This window comes from Sinocyclocheilus anshuiensis, unplaced genomic scaffold (genome assembly GCF_001515605.1).
Source record: "Sinocyclocheilus anshuiensis isolate Anshui unplaced genomic scaffold, SAMN03320099.WGS_v1.1 scaffold968, whole genome shotgun sequence".
NCBI lineage: Eukaryota > Metazoa > Chordata > Actinopteri > Cypriniformes > Cyprinidae > Sinocyclocheilus > Sinocyclocheilus anshuiensis.
In genome coordinates, this window is record NW_015549636.1 from 409375 (window position 1) to 422466 (window position 13092).

A 13092-nucleotide genomic window follows, 5' to 3' on the forward strand; every position below is an offset into this window, starting at 1 on the left:
AAACTGACATTGGACAAAGCAGTCCAGATCGCCCGGCAGTCTGAGCTCATCAAGACACAAAATACGAGCGGTGGAGCGGGCACTGAAGTGAGCGCTGTACAGCACGGATGTAACAAAAGCTCAAAACGCTTTACGGGTCAACCGAAAAAGGAAAAGAGTGGTGAGAGAAAACAAATTGTAGACTGCACACGCTGTAATCACACACACAATGAGAATAATTGCCCTGCATGAAATAAGAGGTGTGGGAAATGTAATAAGCTGGGACATTTTGCAATTGCATGTAAAACGAAAAATGTCAAAGAGCTTGTGGTGTGTGATAGTGAAACTAGCGATGCATTTTTCCTGGGGTCTGTAATGAATGAGTCTGCTGCAGAGGACAGGTGGTGTGTTACTCTGCCAATTCAGGGCAGGTTGGTCAAATTCAAAATTGATACCAGTGCCGACATCACCATCGTGTCACGCTCAGTGTTTGAGAGCTTAGAAGAGTGCCCCCCGCTGGTTAAAACAAGTATAAATGTCCTGGGGGGAAAGTAAGTTGCATGGGGAAATGTCTAGCAAACATTGAAAGAAAAGGGGAAGTTTTCAATTTTGGGTGTTTGTCATTGTTGGGCCATTTGCCAACAATTTGCTCAGCCGTAGCACTGCTTGTAAGATGGGCCTAGTACAGAGGGTGGATGAAATTACAGACCAAGATGATGTCTATTTAGACATTGGCTTGCTTAATTGTGAACCAGTGAAAACTGAGCTAAAGTCAGACACTACACCTTATAGTCTATCCACCCCTCGCAGAATTCCCTTTCCTCTATTGCCTAAGGTTGAACAAGAGCTCAAACGCATGCAGTCCTTAGGGATAATTTCAGAAGTCACAGAACCGACTGAATGGTGTGCCCGTAGTGAAAAAGAATGGTTCGGTCAGGATTTGTGTAGACCTGTAACGTTTGAATCAGGCTGTAAAACGTGAGCGTTATATTCTCCATTTTAACATTAGAGGACATTGCCCCCAAACTCTTAGGTGCCTGTGTCTTTTCTACACTAGACCCAAACCCCTCAGGGTTTTGGCAAATCCCTTTGGACCCAAGCTGTGTGAAGTTGACTACATTCATAATCCCAGTAGGATGGTTTTGTTTTAATAGATTACCGTTCGGGGTTACTTCAGAACACAACATTTTTCAAAGAGAAATGAGTAAACTTCTAATTGGGCACAAAGGCACTGTAGTTGTCATGGATGACATACTTGTCTATGGCAAGGACCAAAACGAGCATGACGAGAATCTCGAGGCTGTTCTGAAAACCATCAGAGAGTCAGGTCTGAAACTGAACTGTGATAAATGTCACTTTAACAAATCTGAGAGGCAATATTTTGGGCACACCATCAGTCAGGATGGCATCAAGCCTGATGCAACAAAGGTAATGGCAATCACTGATATGCCTAGTCCCACTAATGTGACTGAGTGTCGGCAAATTCTAGGAATGATCAATTATTTAGGCAAATTTGTGTCAGGACGTCTGGATTTGGATGGCTGTCCATGAACAGGCACTGAGTAAAGTAAAATGCATGTTAGCCACAGCTTCTCTCCTTGCTTATTATGATCCTGAGAAACCCACAATGTAACACGTGCAGTCGCATTCTGTTCCAGAGCTTTGACTGAAGCAGAGCGTAGGTACTCCCAAATTTAAAAGGAGTGTGGGCCTGCGAGCGTTTTGCCCATTACCTGCAAGGGTTGGAGGAATCTGCAGACAGATCAAAAACCGTTAGTGTCACTCATCAACTCGTATGATATTGATCATGCTCCGTTAAGGTCTCAACGTTTACTAATGCGCCTCATGAACTTCAATGTGAAAGCAGTGCATGTCCCTGGTAAATGTCTGGTGGTGGTGGACATACTTTCTCGGAAACCTGCCACTCAGAGATGGAAGACGACGTGAAGGCATATGTTGAAGCAGTGGTCACATCTAAAGAGGTGTCACAATCCAAGCTAGATGCCATTAGGGAGGCCACAGAAGGAGATGCAGATCTCCAGGCATTGATAAATTTTCTCAGCAAGGGTGGCCAAAGCATATACCCTTCCCACTGAGTCTGTACCATACAGACAGGGCTTCCTTGTCTTTTGTCAATGGGCTGCTCTTGTACGAGGACAGAATAGTCATTCCTGAGTCAATGAGGGAGGAGTTGTTAATCCAAATTCATGAAGGACATCAGGGGCTCGCCAAGTGTCGTCAAAGGGCAAAGATGTCAGTTTGGTGGCCAGGAATAGGCAATGACATTAACAGGAGGGTTTTAATGTGCACGTTTTGTAGGGCCCACAAACCCACACAAAGAAGAGAACCCCTAATCACTACTCCCTTGCCTACTGCTCCCTGGTGTAAAAGTGCAACAGATTTATGTGAGTTGAATAGTAGAACCTACTTAATATTTGTAAACTACTACTCGCATGACATCAAAATAGCTCACCTGCAGACACCCTCCAGCTTCCATGTTATCAGCAGACTGAAGTGCATGTTTGTGAGATGGGGTATTCCCAGGGAGCTTGTATCTGACAATGGCCCACAGTTTGCCTCGGCTGAATTTTAGCAGTTCTGTACAGACTATGATTTCCACCACACAAACTCAAGTCCTTATTTTCCTCAAGCCAGTGGAGCTACGGAGAGAGCAGTTCAATCTGCGAAACGGATTCTCCGCCAACCTGATCCTCATCTGGCATTGATGTGCTATCGTGCAATACCTGTAGCTGCAACCGGTCTGAGCCCTGCCCAACTAATGACTGGTCGGCAGATTAGAACCAACCTGCCAATGCTTGAGGAAAAATACCAACCTCGACCCAATGATTGTAAAGCAGTGGAGAGGAAGGATAAAGCTGCAAAGAAGTCTTACAAGTTCTTCAATGACCGGAGACACTCTGCTCGTGCATTGCCTGAATTACATCCAGGCGAGAAGGTCCTTCTCAAGCTGGACAGTGAGAGACACTGGAAAACACAAGCCGTTGTGCTGAACAAAACATCATGACCAAGATCGTACACGGTGCAAACTCAAAATGGAGCTGTCCTGCGCAGAAACAGGAAACATTTGCAAGCAGTGCAATTGCAACCAGATGCTACAATCTGTGCTGAACCTCAGGGAGAAAAGGAACCAGCTCTTTCTGGGACTGGGACTGAACATTCAAATACTCATGCAGTTGCACCAGCTGCACCTTTACTGGACATTAAACCACCAGTTGTGACTTCCAGTGGGAGAGTTGTGAAAACGCCAAAACGTTACCTGGACGGAAATTGACTGTTTCAGTTTACAGAGGCGGATTTTAGTTTTCATTTGTGGTTATTGTTGAAAAAAAATGAAATAAAAAAAAAATAAATAAAAGTGTAAGTGAAAGAAAGAAAGAAAAAATAATTACAGTAAAATTACATTATGTTGCTCTTTAATTTGTTTAAACGGTAACACTTTACTTCAATAGTCCACTTTAGACATTCTATTAACAGTAAGTAACTTTGCAACTACATGTCAACTAGCAGTTAGTAGAGTATTAGTAGACTGTCTGCTTAATATCTTCTAACACTTTCTTTGTCAACTTACATTCTACTAACCCTAAACCTACCCTAAGTCTACTCTGAGAGTTAGTAGACATGTAGTTGCAAATTAATAAGAATTAGTTGACATGTAGTTGACATGTAGTTACAAAGTTACTTATAGTTAATAGAATGTCTAAAGTGGACTATCGAAATAAAGTGTAACCGTTTAAACTGTTGTTGAAGGAAACAAATGGGAATGTTGTGTTATAACATTGATAATTTGTTTCGTGTTAAAAGGGAAACAAAATGTTCTTTTCAAAAGAGGGGAGATGTGTGGAACCAGCTTTATTATGTTGGCCAATCATATTGTACCCGATTGGTAGGGACTCCACCCCTATTCAGATTGAGAACCCGGTAGATGATTTACACAGTTCAAGCAAGTGTGCAGTTCATGCAATCTGTTAAATAAATGCAACCTGTTGAACAATTATAAAGTTTCCTCTTATGACAAGTGGTTTCTCATGGTTTGGCATTTGGGGCATTTTAAGGAAGTGCAGCTCTGTATCGATCTCTCCCAGACTGCAGTGGGAGCAGATTCTCTCCTCATGGGAGACCCACATCTCTCTGCACCCGCCCATCTCTATATGGCCAGACTGTGCTCGCTGAGTCTGTACATCATCAATGTTTTCCTGAGTTTCACATCAGTCACTGTGCTCAGGTAGTTTGCCATGGTGTACTCTTGATTTAGTGCCAAATAACATTCTAATTTGAGTTGTTTTTAATGGTGTTTGTCAAATGGGTGACATACTTGTCTTTCTCTGTGTTGATGATTTGTGTGGGCCGAATGGTTGAGAGTGTGTGTGAGTCCTGAGGCTGGCTGATCTCTGTCAGTCTCAGCAGCAGCTGAAGGAGGGGACTCTTTGTGGGGTTCAGCTCTTGGTGTTTTAGGGCTTTATAATGGTATGTGCTGTGGTCGCTTGTATTTAGGTGTTTCCATTCCAATCCATTGTTGGTGTTTTTCTTTGTACTTGGAGTGTTCTTTTACAGAAACCTAGATGTAGAGTTTCAGTTAGATGTTTTTTCCAAATTTAGAAAGTAACATTTTATAGATGGACCCACACCTCACTGCCATATAGTACAATTGGTTCAATTATTGATTTGAACAGTTTGAGCCAGATTTGGATTGGGACGTTAATTTTAATTGATCTTTTGTATGGCATAGAAAGCCCTTTGAGCTTTCCCTTTGAGCTCATTCACAGACAAAGTAAAGTTACCAATTGAGGTGATTTTAGGCCAAGATAATTGTATGTTTTTGTGGTTTCAGTGGTTCTGTGTGATAGTGTGAATGTGTGTGTTAGTCCCTGGGGTCTGGAGTGGTTCAGAAAGATCATGACTTTAGTTTCTTGGAGGTTTACTGTCAGGGCCCAAGTCTGGCAGTAACTCTCCAGCAGATTCAGGCTGTCCAACAGGAGAACCAGGTCATCTGCATAGAGGAGGCACTTAATTTCTGTGTCGTGTAAAGTGAGACTTTGAGTAGGGGAGTGTTCTACACTGTAAACAATTGTGCCGTTAAATAACAGTAATTTACTGGCAGCAGGGTTGCCAGTTAGGTACTGTTAATTTACAGCTTTCAACCGTTAACTTACAACTCTAAATTTTTACAGTGTTTTACCGTAATTCTACCATGGAAATTAACTCCGCTCCCATTGCTTCAAACAGTTCGAGTTTAAAAACTAGCGTTCATATGATATTAGTACTGTGAACTTATTTCATTTGAGTCCACTGAGAAGGAATATTTCTTAGTATAAAACTGCAAACACTTAATGTGCAACAGCAAAAGAACTAAAAACATGACTTTAACTCAGATTGTTGCAATTCACTGTTAGCTATAGCACACACGTTTGAAATGAAGTAACAAAGAGATCATTACTGTATCAGCAACTCCACAGTTACTGTCTTTAAATAAAGCAGCAGAACATCAGTGTTTGTGGCTCATGATTGACTGAAGCACAGGCTCTACTCTCCAGCACAATGGTGACCCACAAAATTACATTAAACTAACATATCTCTCTTGTGCCAAAACACAATAATACAGTTCAGTTCAATATTTACTCTCCTTATCAGTTCATGACTTTGCATAACTTTTTTTCTATGGATGTTCACAAATATTTCAGTCAAATTAACTTTTTTCATTTGGTAAATCTGACTCTTACATTTTACAGTATATTGCTGTTTGTTCCTGGACTTAACGGCAACAAACTGTAGAAAAACAGTTATTTACTGGCAACCGTGCTCCCAGTAAATAACTGTTTTTTTACAGTTTGTGGCCATAAAATAATTACAGTTTATTACTGTTAAATTACATTTCATGCTGTTTTTTTCCATCTTACACATTTAACCCTTTAACCCCCACAACAAAATCCTCAGTTTTAAATGAACACTTATAATGTGTCCACACTACAGAGTGAAGCAGTGCTGAAGTTAATGAGATAATTATGTGATTAATTAAGTGATGATTGAGCATTAGTGATGAACACCTGCTGTTAACAAGCAGAATCACTGAAGAAAAGAGAAACACAAGAACTACAACTGACTTCAGCCACAGCCTTAGATGAAATCAACTGAAATAAAAGACATTAAATCTCTCAAGATCTGATTAAACAACTAGAACAGCATCGCCAGCTTCACACATTACTAACCAGACTGGTGCTATTTCTGTCAGATGTGTACAGAAGTGCTTATTGAAAATTAACAGAGGTTTAGATGTTGTTGTTTTGGGACACCATGATGGAGATCAGTGTTTGCTTTAGTTGGGATCTTGAACCTTGAATTTTTAACATTGTCTTTATTTGGCTGTTTTAACCATTGTGTTTTTCAATACAATTGTTGTGGTAAAAAAGGGCCCAAAGCACAATATATAATGCTGATGGTTATGATTCGGAAATTACATTACCAGCTTGAAAAACACGTTTACGTACTCATCGTACCAATGCGATGTTATGGTAACATATTAGAGCAAAAGAACAAGTGAGCTATTATGAAAGATCACACACTCATCACAAAAAAAATAAAAATTCTAATAAAAACACGTTTACTGATTTTGACAGGAGTCTCTTATCGTACCAATGCGATGTTATGGTAACATATTAGAGCAAAAGAACAAGTGAGCTATTATGAAAGATCACACACTCATCACAAAAAAAATAAAAATTCTAACATGCTATGAAACACACACATGAAGAATCAGTGTATGAATCTCAACAACGGTGACAATCAAAAAACTAATAAACAGATCGACTCAGAACATCACAAAACATGCTACTAAAACTCAACACAAAAGCAAAAATAAAAGCACCTAGTAAGAATTAAAGAAAATAAGTGGACAATTCAACGGCATAATTTATTCATGCCGCAATGCATGCTGGGAGTCATGGATGAGTTTTTTCCTGTGCTGGTACCCAGCATGCATTGCAGCATGAAGCCTTTGATTGTCACCATTGTTGAGATTCATACACTGATTCTTGATGTCTCTGTGTGTCTAAAAGATGCCGTATGTTAAAAGTCTTTGAACATAAGAAGTTTTCAAAATCCATCATAATTGTCTATCACCTGAGCTTGCAGTGTCATATAGCTATCGCAAATAACATTAAACAAGCGAAAACCCACACTACAGTTTTAAAGATCAGCCACTGAAGGAGATCAGTGAATCATGCCACAAAATGATTATTTCATCATCAATAATTAACCAGAAACATTTCATCATAATTTTTTCTATGCTTTCATTGCTATAACAAATGTGCTTTACAATCACAAGTACAACAACCAGACAAGCTAGCATTAAATAGTGAAGGGTCAAGAGCCCAACTAAAGCAAACACTGATCGCCACGATGGTGAGGTCAAACAAAACGTTTTCAATAAACCATCTAAACCTCTGTATATTCTCAAATAATTTTTGTAGATATATTACAGTAATAAAGTCAAACTGTAATGCTGTCTGTGGAGTTGTTTGATCACGTTCTGCTGTTTTATTTCAGTTGATTTCATCTAAGGCTGTGGCTGAAGTCAGTTGTAGTTCTTGTGTTTCTCTTTTCTTCAGTGATTCTGCTTGTTAACAGCAGCTGTTCATCAGTGTCTGAATTCACTCATTAGTGTTCATTCTCTCTGTCAGGTGGACTGTATTAGTAAACTCGTATAGGGAATAGTGAATGAGGGTGTAGGGTGTGATTTGAAACACAGACTCTGAGTATCGCATCTGAACGCTGTTACTACAAGGACTGCAGAAGGCTACTTTCTCGAAAACAACAAATATTACCCAGAATACGTTGTTTTTTTACGGGATTGTATTGTTGTAATGAAAAAACAGGATGTTACTGTCAGAATATGGCCGTTTTTTTACAGCATTTTTTTACAGTGTAGTGTATTAGCCAATTGATTGATGTAAATTTTGAAGAGGGTGGGCCTTAAACTGCAACCCTGTCTCACTCCACGCCCTTGAAGAAAAAAATTAAGTTCTTTTGTTTCCAATTTTGACAGCACATTGACTGGTTGAGTACATTGATTTCATCAAATCATAGAATTTCCCCCTATACCACTGTCAGTTAGTTTCAGATTTAATCCATCATGCCAGATTGAGTCAAATGATTTCTTGCTATCTATGAAACAAGCAAAAAAATATATTTTGTTTTGATGTACATTTCAATTCATTAATCAATTAATGTCTGTAATGTGAAGATGTGGTCAGATGTGCGACATTTTAGGAGGAAACCAATTTGACATGTATTCAAGGCATTGTGTTTCATAAGGAAGTTTAAAAGTCTTGTGTTTAAAATGCTGCAGAAAACCTTCCCCAGGTTACTGTTCACACAGATACCTTGGTTGTTGGGGTCCAGTTTGTCTCTGATGAGGCCCTGGTTCCAGATCTCAGGGAAGAAACTTACACACAGAACATCATTGAAGAGTTTTGCTCTGTGTGTTTCAACATCTCGTTCAGGATGCCTTCAACACTGCAGGCTTTCTTGGGCTCGAGGCCTTGCATTTTATCTTCCAACTCTTTCATTGTTATGGGGAAATCTAAGGGGTTTTGATTAGCTTTAACTGATTTTTCCAAAATGTCTATTTTTTTTTTCTTCTTTTTTTTTCAGTTTGATCAGAGTTTTGAACTTCACTTGAGCTATATAATTCTTGGAAATTACTTTTCCATATTTCTCCATCTTGGATAGCCAGATCTTCTTGATTTGATTTGTATAATACTTTCCATTTATCCCAGAATTTAAAAAGATTTTTTAAAACTGGTCCTGAAGAAATTGAACTTTTTTTCCAGCGGAGTGTGGCTTTGTATTGCCTTAGTGCCTCACAGTAATGAAGGCAGAGGTCCTGGTTTTCTGGTTGACTGTTTTTGGTTGGATACAATTCTGAGTTTTTTTCGCTGAGCATCTGTCAGTGTCCAATTTCTTTTTCTTTGGTTTTATAATTCTCTCTCTCTCTCTCTCTCTGAAGTGGAAGGAAGTGGGCGTCTCGGTCACATTCATCAGTTCATGTTAAACATGTAACCAGGAAAGAAACACTAAAACTCATCTGAACACACATCGAGAGCTTCAGAAGAACTGAATCTACTAACAACAGAGAAGATCACTGAATAAGAGAGAAGAATGAAGATCATCTGGACTTTCACTCTGCTGATGATTCCTGGTGAGAATCCAACAATCTAACAATCACATGAATCAGGGAACAGCACTAAAACAGTACAGATTTGCAACAGGAAGAGAGCCTTTAACTTAAGTGCATGTTGTCTACGAAATGTAAAAATTTATCTCTATTCAGTCTCATGAATATATTATTGTTGAATTAAGATGCTGGTTTATTGTAGGTGTGGTGAGCTCCATCAATGTGACAGGATATTCAGGAGGAGGAATCAACATCACATGCAAATATGAGAGAAAATATACAGAAAATGCAAAGTATTTTTGTAGAGGACAAAATCCAGGATGCTCTGATCTCATCAAGACTGAAGACAAAGATAAATGGGTTCATTCTGAAAGATTCTCTCTGTATGACGACACAAGAGCAGCAGGTTTCACTGTGACCATCAGAGATCTGAGTGAAGAGGATTCTGGGACGTACCAGTGTGGAGTTGATATCCATCTCAGTAAAGATTCCTACACTGAAGTGAAGCTGAATGTTTTAACAGGTGAGTGACTGAAACCCTCAAACCTCAAACCCACAACATAATCACACTCAACACTGACTGTAATTATTGTGGTTCACACATGTTATTCTGTATTAAAAAAAACATCAGAAGATCAATAACCATGGCAAATATAATGTATTTTTATCTTGCAATATCAGATTTACACTCAGAACATAATGAATGTCTTAATCAAGTGCAAAAAGACAAATTATCTAAAATGAAGAAGCAGAGACTGTCTGTCTGTGTGTGTGTGTGTGTGTGTGTGTGTGCGTGAACCTGGTATTTATCACGTTATGGGGACCAAATGTAATTTTGGGACAAAAATGGGACGTTTTTTAGGTCTCCAAGAGAAAACAAGCTTATAAATCATACAGGATGAAGTTTTTTGAAAATCAAAAAATGCAGAAGGTTTCCTGTGAGGGTAGGTTTAGGGGTAGGGTTGGTGTAGGGCGATAGAAAATACAGTTTGTACAGTATAAAAACCATTACGCCTATGGAATGTCCTCATAAAACATGCGAACACAACATCTGTGTGTGTGTGTGTGTGTGTGTGTATATATGATTTTCTATCCCGGTGAGGACTTAAACCTGAATACACACTGACTCATGAGGACTCGCGTCACCATGAAGATGATTATAGGGGCCCACGGCGATTTTAACCGATCGCCCGAGGCCAACATAAAAGACTCAGGACAGTTGACGGGCCACTGCTGCATGTCATCACGGAAGCTTGACATCTGCACATGTTATTAAGCCTTGCCAATTTAAACATTCAAGAGATTTTAAATCATTCAAGCACAAGACGCCAAAGAACACAATGGAGTATTTGCACACTGTGTTCTGTGCACACAGTGTGCACGCAGAGGGCCGCATCTCACAGCCCTTGAACACCAAATTGAGTTTTGCCTCTTCTTGCGCTGGAACGGACAAATACATACAAAATTATGTCGAAATATCCGTCTTTGCGAGTATCCTCAAAAAACTGTTGTTTATGTCTTCAGTGAATGAAAAGAGTTGAGAAAGAAATCGGATTTGTATCATTATATTGGATGCATTGTCTCTTAAAATGACCATGCCTAATATACTAGCTGCTGTCGGCGTCCTTAAAGGATTAGTTCACTTCCAGAATAAATATTTCCTGATAATTTACTCATCCCCATGCCATCCAAGATGTTCATGTCTTTCTTTCTTCAGTCGAAAAGAAATTAAGGTTTTAAAGGAAAACATTCCAGGATTTTTCTCCAAATAGTGGACTTCAATGTGGATCAGCAGGTTGAAGGTTCAAAGTGCAGTTTCAACACAGTCCGTAAGAATCCATGTGTTGCAAGTTCCAGTGTATATAAAATCCAAAGTAAGTGATAATCCAAAACAAGTGAGATGCTGGAATGGTAAGTCCTTAAAACAACTCCTCAATCCAGCGTGTTCAGTGCTTTGGTCAGTTACTCTGATTGTTTGTCATGCTGTCTCCTTATGCTGACCTACTTCCTGATTCCTGTCATGTGATCACTCACCTCACAGACCCAGCCACATTTAAAGACATACACACATTAAAACAGATAAGAGGAATAAAATGGCTAAGACAGCATGTAAAACTCATTAAAACTCAAATATACTGAACAAAATTATAAACGCAACACTTTTGTTTTTGCCCCCATTTTTCATGAGCTGAACTCAAAGATTTAAGACTTTTTCTATGTACATAAAAGGCCTATTTCGCTCAAATATTGTTCAGAAATCTGTCTAAATCTGTGTTAGTGAGCACTTCTTCTTTGCCGAGATAATCCATCCACCTCACAGGTGTGGCATATCAAGATGCTGATTAGACAGCATGATTATTGCACAGGTGTGCCTTAGGCTGGCCACAATAAAAGGCCACTCTAAAATGTGCAGTTTTACTGTATTGGGGGGTCCGGGGGGGTAGAACCGACTCAATAATAGCTGAGTAAAACTGTGTCATCTGTGCCTGTGGCAGGTTGAACTTTGTCAGCTGACGAAGGAAGTACAACCTCTGCTGGGCTTTTTTCACAATGGAGTCAATGTGAATGTCCCACTTCAGGTCCTGTGAGATGGTGGTTCCCAGGAATCTGAATGACTGCACTGCAGCCACAGTGCTGTTCATGATGGTGAGTGGGGGGAGAGCAGGGGGATTTCTCGAACATCTCCACTGTTTTGAGCGTGTTGAGCTCCTGATTGTTGTGACTGCACCAGACAGCCAGCTGCTCAACCTCTTGTCTGTAAGCAGACTCGTCGCCGTCCTGGATGAGACAGATGACTGTGGAGTCATCTGCAAACTTCAGGAGCTTGACAGAGGGGTCTTTAGAGGTGCAGTCAGGGAGAAGAGCAGTGGGGAGAGAATGCAGCCCTGAGGAGCTCCGGTGCTGATGGTGCATGTGTTGGATGTGCGTTTTCCCAGCATCACTAGCTGCTGCCTGTCTGTCAGGAAGTTGGTTATCCACTGTCAGATAGAGCTAGGGACATAGAGCTGGGTTAGTTTGGTCTGGAGGGTATCCGGGATGATGGTGTTGAAAGTGGAGCTGAAGTCCACAAACAAGATCCTTGCATACCCTGGTTTGTCCAGATGTTGGAGGATGTAGTGCAGTCCCATATTGACTGCATCATCCACAGACCTGTTTGCTCGGTAAGCAAACTGCAGGGGGCTTCATGACCACAGATGTTAAAGCAACAGGCTTTAGCAACAGATTTTTTGTTTCTTGGGTATAGGGATGATGGTGGAACATTTGAAGAAGAATGGGACTACACACAGCTCCAGGGATATGTTGAAGATCAATGTGAAGATGGATGATAGCTGGACAGCACAGGCTTTGAGGCAGGCTTTCTTCTGCTTTTTGAAGACTTTGCATACATCCTCTTCACAGATCTTGAGTACAGGTTGAGAAACAGTAGGGGGGGGGGGGGGGGTGTTGATGGCTGTGCTGTGAGACGGTCAGAGTGGGTGTGGGGTGTCAGACAAGTATTTTGCTTTTCAAACCTACAGTTGAACTCATTCAGGTCTTCAGCCAGTTGTTGATTGGCCTCAGTGCTGGGGGATGGGGTCTTGTAGATGGTGATGGCTTTCAGGCCTTTCCACACTGATGTAGAGTCATTACTTGAAAGCTGTTTTTTTAGCTTTTCAGAGTACTTTAACTTTGCCACTCTAATCTCCCTATTCAGTATGTATTTGGCCTGTTTGTACAAGTCTTTGTCCCCACTCCTGTAGGCGTCCTCTTTGGCCTGGCGAAGCTGTTTGAGTTTTGCACTGAACCAAGGGTTGTAGTTGTTAAATGTTAAATAAGTCCTGGTGGGAACACACGTCCTCACAGAAACTGATGTAGGACATCACAGTGTCAGTAAGCTCGTTCAGATCATTAGCTGCAGCCTCAAAAACACTCCAATCAGTAAG

The 13092-nt window shown here is 40.4% G+C and overlaps 1 protein-coding gene across 1 annotated transcript in view; it reads left to right on the plus strand.

The window, feature by feature from the left end:
* The first annotated feature begins 9090 nt into the window (after positions 1-9090).
* Positions 9091-13092, plus strand: part of LOC107659753 (CMRF35-like molecule 2) — an 8411-nt gene continuing 4409 nt past the window's right edge. The window contains exons 1-2 of the mRNA XM_016448785.1: positions 9091-9193; positions 9372-9692. Coding sequence (XP_016304271.1) covers positions 9154-9193; positions 9372-9692 — 361 coding nt within the window. The 5' untranslated portion in view covers positions 9091-9153. The remainder of the gene's footprint in view (positions 9194-9371; positions 9693-13092) is intronic.